Below are 14409 nucleotides of genomic sequence, written 5' to 3'. Positions count from 1 at the left end.
AAACACGCCCTGTAGGAACATCAGTGGATGACCATTTGCCATTAACAGCATCATGTTTTTCCAGCTATTGGAGCCTCTAAAAGCCCCTGTGATGAAACTTACTGTGGATCTGCTGCAGAGTCTGAAAAAGAGACCAAGGCCGTGGCTAATTTCATCCGCAACCACCTCTCTTCCATCAAAGCATATCTGACAATCCACTCTTACTCTCAGATGATGCTCTATCCTTACTCCTATGATTACAAACTCCCCAAGAACAACGTTGAGTTGGTAAGTCATCATGGTGGTAGATACAGTATTTTGCTATTGAGTTTTTTTTTTAATTCTATTCCAGGGGGAAAACAATTATACAATTTCTGGAAGGTCCATGGTTGATCTTTGGTAACAGAAGCCAAACAGATTCACAAGGAATCTGAGATTGGCTAAATATACTGGCTAGAAGGAATATGATTTTCATACAGAGAATGATCCCCAACATATGGTTCATTCACTAATCTTCCAAACAACAAGAGTTCCACTTCCTCCTGCTTCACCACAACACTGATACATATGATGATTTCAGATGCATCTGGGGTAATCAACAAAGCCCCTTCACTTCATACATAATCTTCATCAGAAAGTTAATGTTATCAAACTGCCTCGAACTGGATTTGACATACATAGGCAGAGTAAGTCAGATGTTAATAGGAATTAGGCACATTTGGTTGATGTTGAGCTAAGTGATAAGATCCTAAAATGCCTATTTCACTGTTGGATTAGGTGGGACACAGATGTAAATCAATCAATGAACAAATGATATGACTAGGTCTTTACTAGATATGAGAAAAAATTAAATATCCCTGCCTTAAAAATTAGCAATCTTGTTGGAGAGTCAAGATACAACCACGTGAAAAGTTAAATAATGAATTTTATAATATCCATGTTAAATATAGTATATCTGCATAATTTTTTAAAAAATAAGTATATGTGACTCCTTCAACAACTTTTTTTTAATTATGAACATCTGACTATCAGAAGTTGGAACCAATGATCTAAAAGAACAAGTATAAGATTTAAAGCATTTGACTTATGCCAAAAAATAAACTATTCCACTTAGAAAATGACATAGATATTTGGCTTACCTAAATGCATAAATTCAAAGACCCAAAACTTAATCAACTGGAAATTGTTGCTTTGTCCTTTCAGATTCGGTCTTTCGGAGGCCAAATAAAATATGTAATGCTATAAATATTTTGTGAAGAGGAAACTGGAAAAATAACTCAACCTTTTAGAAAACTGATAGCTAATAGTTGGCCAGGTCCTTTTCTTTAAAAAAAAAAAAAAAACTACTATTTTTCAAAAAGCTTCCCATTTTCCCTATCTGTAGCCAAAAAACAAAGGAGAACATCATTAGTTGGAACCATTAAATATTTCTGTTTTCCAATAATGCTCAGTCTGTGAGTATTCTCAGCAGTGGGTGCTCACAGGCCTGCTGTCCCAGAGATGAGTGTTGTTAGCTCCTCATTTCAGTCCTAGATTTCTGGGGAGGATGAGGAGAGGAGAGGAAGTGGGGGTATGTTGCTTGCTTAATTCATGTGAATATGTTTAAACTGTACCACATCAAAAGAGAAAAAGACAAAGCCATACAAATGAAGCACTAATGAGTTACTAAATAAAATATTAAAACTAAAATTATAAACCACATTAAATGTAACAATAGCTAATATATCCAGTTTGCTTAATAACTAGTTTTAAACATATAAACACTAAAAGACTAATGCTAACAGAAAAGCTTAAAGTGTTGTTTGGAATGGAACTGCTTCACAATGTTGCAATACTTCTTATTTGAGGAGTAAGTTTAAACTCTTTTAGCAATGAAAACTTTCTTGCCCCACTGGCCCCATACAATAAAAACCTAGTATCTGGACTGCTCTAAAAGTCTATAAATTGTCCTTTAGAAAAAAGAATCAAGTTAGTTCTACCATTAGAATCTCACGAAAAATTCTTGCTATGTCCCTCCAGAGATTGTGATCCACTGATACTTCTAAGAATCACTTCTCCATTTAAAAGCAAGGAAAGAGAGGCAATAGAACAAAATACATACTAGAAATTGTATACTTCAAGATTGTTTTTAAATTCTAAAGAAGTGAAACAGAACTATACAGAAGCAAAATATTCAAAATGAATTCTCAAAAAGAAAACACAAATTACAAAATAATCTTACCTTGGATGTTTATATGTATAGTCACAAATTTAATAAATTCAAGGAAAAGGACATGCTATTTCCTATGATTTTTAGAGCACGATAGGATATGTGATAAGATGCATGTATGCATACTTAGCATGATAAGATACAAAACTTATTTGCATTTATATCACACAGATTGATTTAAAAGTTAATTTCTAACAATTTTTTTTCTATGACTAAACTTCTGCCTAGCATCTTAAATCAGTTCAGTTCAGTTCAGCCACTCAGGCATGTCCGACTCTCTGCGACCCCATGAATCACAGCACGCCAGGCCTCCCTGTTCATCACCAGCTCCTGGAGCTTACTTAAACTTATGCCCATAGTGTCGGTGATGCCATCCAGCCATCTCATCCTCCGTCGTCCCCTTCTCCTCCTGCCCCCAATCCTTCCCAGCATCAGGGTATTTTCCAGTGAGTCAGTTTTTCACATGAGGTGGCCAAAGTACTGGAGTTTCAGCTTCAGCATCAGTCCATCCAATGAATATTCAGGACTGATTTCCTTTAGGATGGACTGGTTGGATCTCTTTGTAGTCCAAGGGACTCTCAAGAGTCTTCTCCAACACCACAGTTCAAAAGCATCAATTATTCAGGGCTCAGGTTTCTTTATGGTCCAACTCTTACATCCATACCTGACTACTAGAAAAACCACAGCTTTGACTAGCTGGACCTTTGTTGGCAAAGTAATGTCTCTGCTTTTTAATATGCTGTCCAGCTTGGTCATAACTTTTCTTCTAAGGAGCAAGCGTCTTTTAATTTCATGGCTGCTGTCACCATCTGCAGTGATTTTGGAGCCCCCCAAAATAAAGTCTCTCACTGTTTCCACTGTTTCCCCATCTATTTCCCATGAAGTGATGGGACCAGATGCCATGATCTTAGTTTTCTGAATGTTGAGTTTATGCCAACTTTTTCACTCTCCTCTTTCACTTTCATCAAGAGCCTCTTTAGTTCTTCTTCACTTTCTGCCACAGGGTGGTGTCATCTGCATATCTGAGGTTATTGATATTTCTCCCAGAAATCTTGATTCCAGCTTGTGCTTCACCCAGCCCAGCGTTTCTCATGATGCACTCTGCATATAAGTTAAGTAAGCAGGGTGACAATATACAGCTTTGTATATTGTGAATATACAATATACAGTATATTAACAATATATTCCTTTACCATCAGTAAAATCTGAGATTCATATTATTTGATTATTTGATTCATTTGGGATCTGACACCCCAAAATAATGTAAATCATTTGAATAGTTAACCAGAAATCCTTTCAGTCTTTTTCTTATTTTGTATCAATCCAATTCACTTACTTTCTAAGAACATTTTGCTAGAACAACTTATAAACTACAGTGTTATTACAAACATATGCATAGCCAAATGAGAATTAGAGTCTCTAAATAAGAAAGATACTGGCTTTTGCATGGCTTTTATTTGTCATAAAGATATTAATTTTTTTTAAAAGTAAAAGTCTTGACCTAGAAAGATGAATGTTCCACCCAAATCTAGTGCCTCTGCATTAATTCTCAATTAGAAAATTATGACCCCACTATTAGAAAACAAAAGATAGTAAAAGATTAATAAGATGAATTATTGTTACCACACTACATTTTAGATAACTCAGATTTTCTTAAAGCAATGCAAAGCAGATTCCGTCATATAGATTTTAGTATATATATGATTCTTTTTCTTTATACATCTAAAATGTATAAGATCATATTTGTAGCAAAAAATATATATGCTTCAATGAAGGAAATTATTCTAGACAGAAACATTAGCAATTTCAGTCCAAAGTTAGAACATACCATAAGCAGCAATCCTTTTATATCAGAGTTGTGATAAAAATGTATGTGGCCGCGTTTCTGAACGATCTTACATGGAGATTACATGACAGTTACTCAAATCGTAAGACAACCGTCAGGGGGAAAAAAGGCAGATATGAGAAAGCAAAAGACCAATGAAAAAACTGCTTTTACACACACTATAACTATTCAGAGAAAAAATACAAGATGTACTGTGAGTTTTCAAGTGGCTTCATAAACTGTCCAGTCTCAGTATTGACTGCAATATATATCTATCACTATCTTCAATGACGTTTTAAGACTCAGAATAGAATATACTTACAGCTCCAAAATCCTAAAGGGTAATGAAATATTGAGTTATATGACCTCTTTATCATCAGAGGAAATAAAAATTAGGAGACATAATTTAAAAGGCTCCCAAACCAATCCATATCCTTCTATTTATTAAGCATAGAGAATCTCACAATCTTTGGTTTACTTTCCTCCCAAAGAGGGCTACATGGCACTGTTAACAACAATTATTACTATAATACTACTTCTAAATTCAAAAGCAGGAACAGAACTTCGCAAGTGGGAATCCTGAAATTTCTCTGGTTCTGCTTTCTCATTTTCCAGCTTAGACAATGAAGGCTTAGCTGAGCCAAGACCAGTAATAGAGGCAGCCTTGGGCATGGCACTAGCGGACACAGAACTCTAGGCTGCCCCAATTCCCAAACACACACACACAGATTTGTACTATGCCGGTGCTCCATATAGCTGGTTTGCAAAAGACCTTTCATTAAATAAAGTCTTTTATCCCGCAAATATACCATTATTACTTCTAACCCTGGACACTGCTAAGTATTTACACTGGCCAACTAAGATCCCTGACTTCTCAGGGCCCAGTGTTTATGATTCTGGCCCATCCATTCATGGGTATACATACATAAACCAGGAGAGATACGACAGGCTAATAATTTCTGGAAAATTATTGACTTTGACCAAAAGATAGGAATCCATTTCTAAACTCTAATACCATCTAACGCAGTGACACCTCACTACCTCTTCATTAAAGTTTTAGTTAATGAGCCACCAAGATAGAAACCCACTGTTCCACTCAAGCCTGTGAGCATAAACCAAGACTATGATTAGCGATAAACATAAATATCAGAGGGAAGAAATATTGTGATTAGGAGGTGGGCAATTACAGGGTCATGAACACGCTCTATCACAGCTGTCACCATGTCCCTGCCTAATAGCAAGAATAACAGGGTCAGAGCCCGTCCATCAGGCCGGTTGCCAGCAGATAGGACTTGGAGCACACATTTGCTTCAGGAGCTTTCTCAAAATTTCTAATCTCACATATAAGACAAAAGAATTTGAAATGACAACTGCAGGATTTCTTTGACTGAAGAGACTATTGCTGATTTACCATTTTTAAAGTGGCTTCTTGGCCTGTTAAAATTCTCCTGCAGGGTCTGGTGACTCATAAGGCAATTGCCAGAAATTCTACTGAGCACCTGTTAAGTGCTCAGCAGAAACCATGGTTCCTGCCACAAGAAGGGAGTAGACAGGGGTCAGCCTGTTATGAGTGTTTTCTGGAAGGACGAGTGGGAGGGAGCTAACCAGACTGTAGAGGGACCTAGATGTCAGAATGAACCCTGTGTCACACAGCAGGCCCTGGAGCCAGTGACCTGATAAACAGAACTTCCAGGTCAAATACAGGACTCCCAGTTAGATCTGATTTCAGATAAACAACAAATAATTTTTTAGTGTTTAAGTATGTTCCAAATAGCGCATGGGACAGACTTTACTGGAAAAACACTCATTGTTTATCTGAAATTTAAATGTAACTGGGTAGCCTGCCTTTGGTTATAGCCACCCTGGAAGCAAAGTGTTCTTCTAGCAGGAGTGACCAAGCAGCAGTACTGAGGAAGCACTTGTACTATGGGCAGGAGAGGAAAACAAAATAAGGCATGCACAGCATCCTGAAAACTAGTCGTCTTCTTTTCATTCTTTTTCTCTACAATACTTTCTTTAACATACTTACATCTTTTATCTGACTTTAAGCTGATTTTTGTCTCCTTCCCTTCCCCCAGAGGACATTTGGCAATGTTGACTGGGCGGGGAGGGGGTTGACTGTTTTAACTGTGGGAGTGCTCCTGGCATGCAGTGGATAGAGGCCAGGGGAGGCTGATCAACCCCCTACAATACACAGTTCAGCCCCCCCACACAGGATGACCCAGCCCACCTGTCAAAAGCACCAAGGTTGAGAAACTCCACTTTAAGCAAAGATAAGAAAAGTCTCATTCCTGGCCGAAGTCCCTGGCTTTCACAGGATCTTACACCTACACGCACACAGTTTACAATTTTCTACAAAGCTCAAGTGCAAGACAGTACATCCCCAGTATACAGCATTTATTTGGAAGAAGCACCACTGCCATTAAAAAAAAAAAAAAAAAATCTGGGCTTTGCAGCTTCAGCTGACTCATGCTTCACATTTTACTTGAATTCTAAAGAGCTAAAAAACACATATTTAGATCAGCCACAGAAAAAATCTAGTTTACATCAGTGAAAACATTGCCACACTCCCCATGGGGTCTGCTGCCAAGTAGGCTCCTCTCTCCTAAAGCAGACCCTTTGCTACTCTTTATCTTTTTTCTTCCCCCGATCAAGGCTTTGCAGTCAGAGCCTGCACTTGTTTACTCTCTTCCTTTTTCTCAGAAACATATTTGTTTTTTCAAGTCCTGTAGGCTTTCTCCACAGTCCCAGCCTTAGTACGCCCTGGGGGTTTCTCCCTTTGCACCAAAATTACAAAAGTTCAAATCCTCACTGGTCCCTTGGTGTAAGTTACCCAGGATCACAGCACAGAAGGAAGGAAACTGCAGCGACAGATCATTTTGATGTTTCCATTATCACATGTATTCACCCAGAGGGATGGCTAAACTCAGGGCTTGAAGTTAGAAACAAAGTTCTGAAGCAAATCTCCTCTGCACTGGTGTATACCCCACTGCCAGGGTGGGGCTTTTGCTTTCTTGTACTGTAAGAATGGGCCAGGGGAAGATTAGAAGAGGCAACCCCCGCTGCCATGACACTGGCTATGCACTAGAGGTTGCAGTGAAGACCATGGGCACGGTCGTGAGACAGGGGCTTCCTGATCATGTGTTACGTGGGAATGCAGGTCGCTGAAAAAGATCACCCTCGCCTTGTTCATCTCACCAGCCTCCTGGAGCTCAGAGCCTGGGGAAATGTTACAGGAGTTGGCCCTTTGTCTCTTGGGCTTTGAGTTAGATGTGACATTTTAGACTCTCTCTGTCTTTTGCTCTATGACCAAGGCCTCTTTTTAAGAAGACAAGTGACAAAAGAAAGCATGCATAAGATGTGCTAGGAAACTCCAACTAACGATTAATAAAGGCTGGCCATGTTTGGCCTTGACTGAAAGCAAAGTTTTCTCTCAGACTGGTTTATATTTAGCTTCCTTCTGTTCTTTACAATTGGTAAAACCAGCTCGAGCAACACTTCTTTTGAAGTATTCCAAGGCCACAAGGAGAAGTGAAAAAGAGCACAGGATTTAAAGCAAGAAGAACCCAACTCAAGTCAGCCTCTTACAGGGCTGCGTGCCCTTGGGCAAGTTCTTTTATCCTCTCTGAGTTTCAGTTCTTTTATCTGTAAAATGGGGATAAAAATATCTAGCTCTTAGCAAGCGCTCTTTGTAAAGTCTAAGGTTTTATGTAAATGTTAGTTCTTATTTTGAATCCATTGAGGATGTAAGGTCTCCGTGAAATAACAGGTTATATAGAAAGTGTCATTAATTAGAGTTACAAGATATGAATCATGGTCTCTGATATACTATTGTTTCTGCTGAACTTCTGTCAGCTGTCTTAGTCCCTTTTTACAGAAATGTACCAGGAAAAGGAGTTACCCTCTCTATTATATTAGCAAATTCAGGAACCACCTCTCTCTACCATTCCTGACAGGCAGGGGTCAGTCATCCAGCTTGGTTGGAACATTCTCACCAAGCATGCTGCCCCACATGGCATTCCATTCTGCTAGAAAATTCTGTGTTGATGAAATGTGGACAGATAATGTTGGGAAGATAAATGGGTAACATTTGTGAAAGTATTTGAACTCTTCAAAAGAAAAGACTCACACTGATTCCAGAGATTTTTGTTACCATAACTGGAATTTAAAATATGACATTTTGGTTGATTAATGTCTGTTCTGACTTTTTTGTCTCTTGGCCTTAGAGGGGCTGAAAGTAAGGGTCCACAGACTCTACTTTTTTTATGAAAGGAAATAAGCTAAGTGCATAGCAGAGGTCAATGTCTAAATATGCTAACCCATCAACCACCACTACATGGTACCACCACTCTCCCCACAAGCATCCTTAATCTCCACCCAGGTTGGCGGGGAGGGGCAGGGGTCACAGTGCAGCCTCTGTAGAGCTCGGCACTCTGCACCCCCAATCAGACCATGCCCACTTGAAGCCCTGGGAAGAGAATCAATCAAGCAACTATGTGCTAGGTGTTATGCAATCTGCTAAGGATACAAAACAAACAGCCAAGAATCCTCCTCCCCCACCACCACCCCACCAAAAGCTCCACTAGGGGACAAACAGATGCAAAAACAAATGATGACAGCACAGAGTGATAGGAACTCCGATGGAGATATGAGCCCTCACAAAGAAGGGCTCGCTGCTTCTTACAGAGTTGAGGGCAGCTTTGCAAAGAAGGTGACATTTAGACTAAATTTGGAAGAACAACTGCAATTCCCCTTGTGAATGAAAAGGGTAAGAGGATTCCTACAAGGGGAGAAGGACACCCAAAGTCATGGAGGTAAGAAGAGGCAGGGAACAGTATGAAAGCAGTTCAGGGCGACTTGGCTTGGAAAGAAGGTGGGGATGCATGGCAAGTGATCCATGGTCAGACTTCATGAGAGAAGGTGAGAGAGCCATTCAAGGATGCGGTGAGGAGGGGATGGTCAGAAGGGGAGTGAGGAGGTAGATATCAAGGTGAGAGAGCAACTGAGGACAAGGAAAGCCAAGTCTTGAGACACAAACTACATGTTCCTTTAATGGGCACCGGTGACAGGAGCAAAATAACAGCTGTTTTCAGTGAACATCAATCTTAGGTATTGTTTCAGCATCGGAGGCAGAGCAACTGCTTGCAAAAGTTGTCTCTGACAGCTTAGATAGCACTTGGGTATTGCTTTGAGGAAAGGAAACCGAACATTTTTATGTGGCCCTAACGACTGAAGTGACTTAGCAGCAGCAGCAATATGACTAAATGGATAAGTTGATAAATCAAAAGAGATAACAGATCACAAGTAAGCCTCTTCGATTTTGCCAGATAACTCAAATATTACATTATACCAATAAAAATACGGAGAGACTTTGAAGGTCATCTGACATGCAGGAGATCAAGAGATAATGACAATGATCTTGTCTTAAATTGCCTAAAGTCATCATAACTTTTCACATTTGGAACTAATCGTAAAGAATTTCCTTTATTCCATATTCATGGAAATAAAATAAATTTAACGTGTACAATGTGCTGATTTGATAATACAAATACTGCAAAATGTTTAATTAATGTACATATTCTCTATCTCACATAATTGTCATTTTGTTGTTACGGTGAGAACACTAAAGCTCTACTCTCATAGCCATCTTCATGTATTCAATGAAGTCTTGCTATCTATGGTCACAATGCTGTACGTTAAATGCCTGGAACTTATTAGAATCTTGTTTCTACTAACTAAAAGTAAGAATTCACGGCTTAAGTTGGGGTTGGAAAGCAGAACAGAAAAAAAGCCTGAAGAAGGCAGCTAGAGAAGGAATAAGAGTTCTTTAGGATCTGAGGTTCTGCCTTATAGAAAAATAAATAATAGAAATTTCCTTGGTTGGATCACAAGTTAAGGAAACTATAGAATTGTAGGGAATATACTATTTATCTAGGGCTTCCCTTGTAGCTCATTCGGTAAAGAATCTGCCTATAATGCAGGAAACCCAGGTTCAGTTCCTGAGTTGGGAAGATCCCCTGGAGAAGGAAATGGCAACCACTCCAGTATTCTTGCCTGGAGAATCCCACAGACAGAGGAGCCTGGCAGGCTATAGTCCATGGGGTCGCAAGAGTCTGACACGACTTAGTGACTAAACCACCACATGCTGTTTATCTAGCAAAAAAACCTAGTACCTCACCACGTTTCACTTCTCTAAAAGATGGTTTTAAATGTATTCTGAGTATTGTGCAATGTTTACAGAGTATTCTGATTTCAATTGGCAATGGACCCTATACTAAGGAATGGAGAGAAGACCCAACTCTAGTATGCTGGTTAGAATGAGATTAAACAACCGAAACAGTACCTTTAGATCACAACAGGAAAGATTCCACACAGTATGAGAAAGCACATATTATTTTACCAATCTGGAAAAAGGGGAAGTGAAACCCTGAAATTCGAGTTCAAGATTCTATCTCAAAACTCTAAGAATAATAAGTTAGTTCCAAGAAACTGATTGCATCATTTCAGTGGACCAGACCAGAAAATCAGGCTTGAGATCATGATTTATAATTCCTTTTAAATTTTCAAATTTACCACTTGGTTGGTGAAACAGTCATTCTTTGGGAGCTGAAATTCTTCAAGTCTTAGAGTCATGTCCTCATCAATTTAACTTAAGACTTTACTAAACTGGTTTTAATATTAGAGCAAGGAGTAAGGGAAGTTCCTACTTTTTAAAAATGGAATTATTCTGATGTCATCACCAACCTCACAGTTTTTCAGGCATATGTACAAGACAATTATGTTGCCAAAGTATGAAGTACAGCTAGTTTCATAGCCAGAATGAATTATGTCTAATTCTCCTGCAGTAAACAGTCAGATTCACCAATCTGTATTCTCCAGACAGCTAAGTCAAGCCTTGCTTTTCGAGTGATTCAGTGCACACTGGAGACTTTAGAGCACAGGGAGGAGCTGCTGGCAGAGCCCTTCACCCTGAGGAACCGAGTATAGGGGCCAGGAGGGCAACTTAAGGCGATGCTGCTTTAAAAAATAAATAAATAAATTAGTATTTACTACTTTTCTTAATTCTGGGATTGAAATGTTTTGCATTTTGAAATAAAATAAGTGTTCTCTAATTTTTCACTCTAAAAAAATCTCCCACGCTGGAACTACACTCCTCTTTGGAATTGTCCACTTTGGTGGCTCAGATGGTAAAGCATCTGCCTACAATGCAGGAGATCCGGGTTCAATCCCTGGGTCAGGAAGATCCCCTGGAGAAGGAAATGGCAACCCACTCCAGTATTCTTGCCTGGAGAATCCCATGGACGGGGAGACTGGCAGGCTATACTCCATGGGGCCGCAAAGAGTCAGACATGACTCAGCAACTAACACCCAAATTTTACTCCAACAGTGATTTAAAATAAATGTAAGTACTTAATTCTCAAATAATGTGGTAGGAAGAGTGCTTATCATCCTCAGAGTTTCATAAATATAGTTACTGAGTAACCACTAAGTAGGCTTCCCAGGTGGCTCTAGTGGTAAAGAACCTGCCTGCCAATGCAGGAGACATAAGAGACAAGGGTTCAGTCCCTAGGTCAGGAAGATCTCTTGGAGGAGGACACAGCAACCAACTCTAGTATTCTTGCCTGGAGAATCCCATGAATAGAACAGCCTGTTGGGCTACAGTCCACAGGGTCAAATACGACTGAAGTGACTTAGCATGTACACACAACCACTAAGTAACACACCCTGCATTAGGCCCTGGGAACACCGAGATAAAGGACAGGAAAAGTCACTGAGAACTTAGAGGGTAGCTAATGGTACTCAGACACAACTGAGCGACTGAACTGAACTGAATGGTACTGACACAATATGACACACTTTGTGTATGTGACAAAGGGAAGCTCAGCCTGGGTGCTTGGGCAGGATGTTAGGGAAGACATCCTTCTACCAGAATCACTTGGATCGTGTGACTAAATTCACTGCAAAATGGGGCTGGGCACTGAATAAGATTAAGACACTAACCCAAATTATGACGTATACATCTTTGACGTCTTAGAAATAATGGACAGGTGTCTGTTTGTCAGTGTGCACTTTATTTCTTCACTCATGTACCACTGGCTCTTTTGCAGAACACCCTAGCTAAGGGCGCTGTGAAAGAACTGGCCACACTGCATGGCACCACGTACACCTATGGCCCAGGAGCTTCAACGATTTGTAAGTCTCGGCTTCAGAACTATGCAAAGGCGATAGACGGTCCCCAGAGTCTTTCCTTTCTATCATTTAAAGCATGTGATTTTTGTCTAAGAGTGAATGTTTTATAAAATATGTAATCAGTTTTCTGTTTAGAAGACAAAAGAGGGCGGGGAATATCCCTTTCAACTCAGGGACGCATCTGCTCTCTGTTAACATCTACTGAGCATCTACCCCCATGCCAGGTCCTCAAGAGGTGCTAGTGGAGAAAGGAAGGCAGGGCAGAGGGAAGGAAAAGGGAAGGAGCGAGACCAGCCATCTTCCAAAAGCCCGCAGCAGAAAGCAGGAAGAGTTCACGGCCATACAGGTGCAAAGTGCTGAGAAAGAAGGATGTACAAGAACAGAGCACACCCAAAGACTAGCCGACCCACCCTGCAGCATCAGGAATGGTTTCCAAGGACGATGACACAGAAGCTTTATCTGGAAGGACAATTGGTGGAGAAAAGCAACAGAGGGAAGGTTTTCTTGGCTAAACAGACTGAAGTTTCAAAGGGCTATTTCAGGCTTAAGCTGTTTTCATGGGGCGCAAGCAAATGGCAAAAGAGTTAGTTAGTTATAGGCTGGACCTCAGGGCCTTGGGTGCTCCAGTTTGATTTCACTGAGAAGGAACATACTGCAGGTTCCATTTCCAATTTCTACATATATTTGCCTTTGCATGATTTTTTTCTGCCCCAGGACTTAAAGGACCAGAAATACAAGGAAGAAAATGGCCAGCCTCACCATCAGTGGCCTTCAATGCAGTTGAAGAGGCTCCAACCCTGAGGGTTTTTCTTTTTTCAAAAGCTTCATGTAGAATACAGTTTTCTGTATTCTTTTCCTTTATTAAACTTCTCTGTGTCAGATGGGGTATACTATTTTCTTAAGGGGGTTCTATTAGAAATAACTCATCTATTCATGTACTGTGAACTTCATAGAAGTTTTATCCAGTTCGATGAGATTTCTTTTTCCATTATACCATAAGCCCTTGGAGGGCGGTGGCCATGTCTTTCCTTTGTCCTGGTATTTCCAAAGTTGAGCACGTGGCCTGCTGCTCAGTGAAAACTCTACACCTGTGGACCGAATGAATGAATGACACCATGAGTGTCACGGAATGAATGACTGAATGAGTGTCCAGTCCATGCCAGGCCCTATCCGAGAGCCCAAAGAAACAAACACGAAGAGCCAGCCCTGCCCTTGAGCTGCTCCAGTTTCATCGTTCAGTACAGTTTCAGCGAGGCTCAGACTCCTCTCCTCTCACCAGTCATCATGCAGCTTTCCTTATTTTTCTAGGAGATTCACATTATTTTCCCAGGAACTGTATATATGTTGTAAACAAATCACACACTATGTGACAGTTTACCACAGCATAGAAGCACACTGAGTGTATATATATATATATATATATATTACTGATTACATCCTGAAGTATTAAACACATCACAATTACCATGTGGAGCTAAGAGGTAATCTTACCAAGAGATAAGATTGGACGAATCTTTAAAACAGCCCCCATAGCTTTTGTGATCTTGGTGACTAGAAAATTTCCCCACCTGTACTATTTTGTGCAATGAAACATTTGTAATTATAAAAGAAAGCTGGCAAGATTTTAAATCTCCTTCCTAGATTTAAATTGTTTTTTCCCCTTTGATTTGCTCATTTCAGATCCTGCTGCGGGGGGCTCTGATGACTGGGCTTATGACCAAGGAATAAAATATTCCTTCACATTTGAACTCCGGGATAAAGGTAGATACGGCTTTGTCCTCCCTGAATCCCAGATCCAGCCAACCTGTGAGGAGACAATGCTGGCCATCAAATATGTTACCAGCTATGTCCTGGAACATCTGTACTGAGCCAGAGTGCTAAGAGCTTGATTTCTGAATATTCACTCTGTTTCTCTTCTTTCCTGAATTCCTACTTTTGTGGGCCTGGATTTTTTTTTTCTAGATCCTCATCTTTCTTTTAAGCTTCCGGGTGTATTAAGCTACTTGGATCTTTAATATTGATCATAATAAAAGTGAATCAGTATATCTGAAAAACCTGATAGACTGTCTGCTTCTTTGGGGGGAAAAGATATGAACAAATGACTAAGCAAGCTGTACACAACCAATCATGTAGGTCAGCCTACAAGGAGTTGAAGTTGTTGAGGTACTGACAATCATGACAGATTGCAGAGATGTCCAGGTTATAG

General features: G+C 40.0%; 1 protein-coding gene across 1 annotated transcript in view; it reads left to right on the top strand.

Moving 5' to 3' along the window:
- CPB1 (carboxypeptidase B1) overlaps positions 1–14185 on the top strand; it is a 37386-nt gene extending 23201 nt beyond the window's left edge. The window contains 3 exon segments of the mRNA XM_055418963.2: positions 65–267; positions 12122–12206; positions 13884–14185. Of these exon segments, the coding sequence (XP_055274938.2) occupies positions 65–267; positions 12122–12206; positions 13884–14071 (476 nt within the window). The 3' untranslated portion in view covers positions 14072–14185.
- Positions 14186–14409: the final 224 nt, after the last annotated feature.

This window comes from Moschus berezovskii, chromosome 1 (genome assembly GCF_049115385.1).
Source record: "Moschus berezovskii isolate FMDL1 chromosome 1, NW_MosBer_1.0, whole genome shotgun sequence".
In the NCBI taxonomy this organism is placed as follows: domain Eukaryota; kingdom Metazoa; phylum Chordata; class Mammalia; order Artiodactyla; family Moschidae; genus Moschus; species Moschus berezovskii.
Note: the sequence above shows the minus strand (reverse complement) of the source record. Positions and strands in the feature narration are given on the sequence as shown.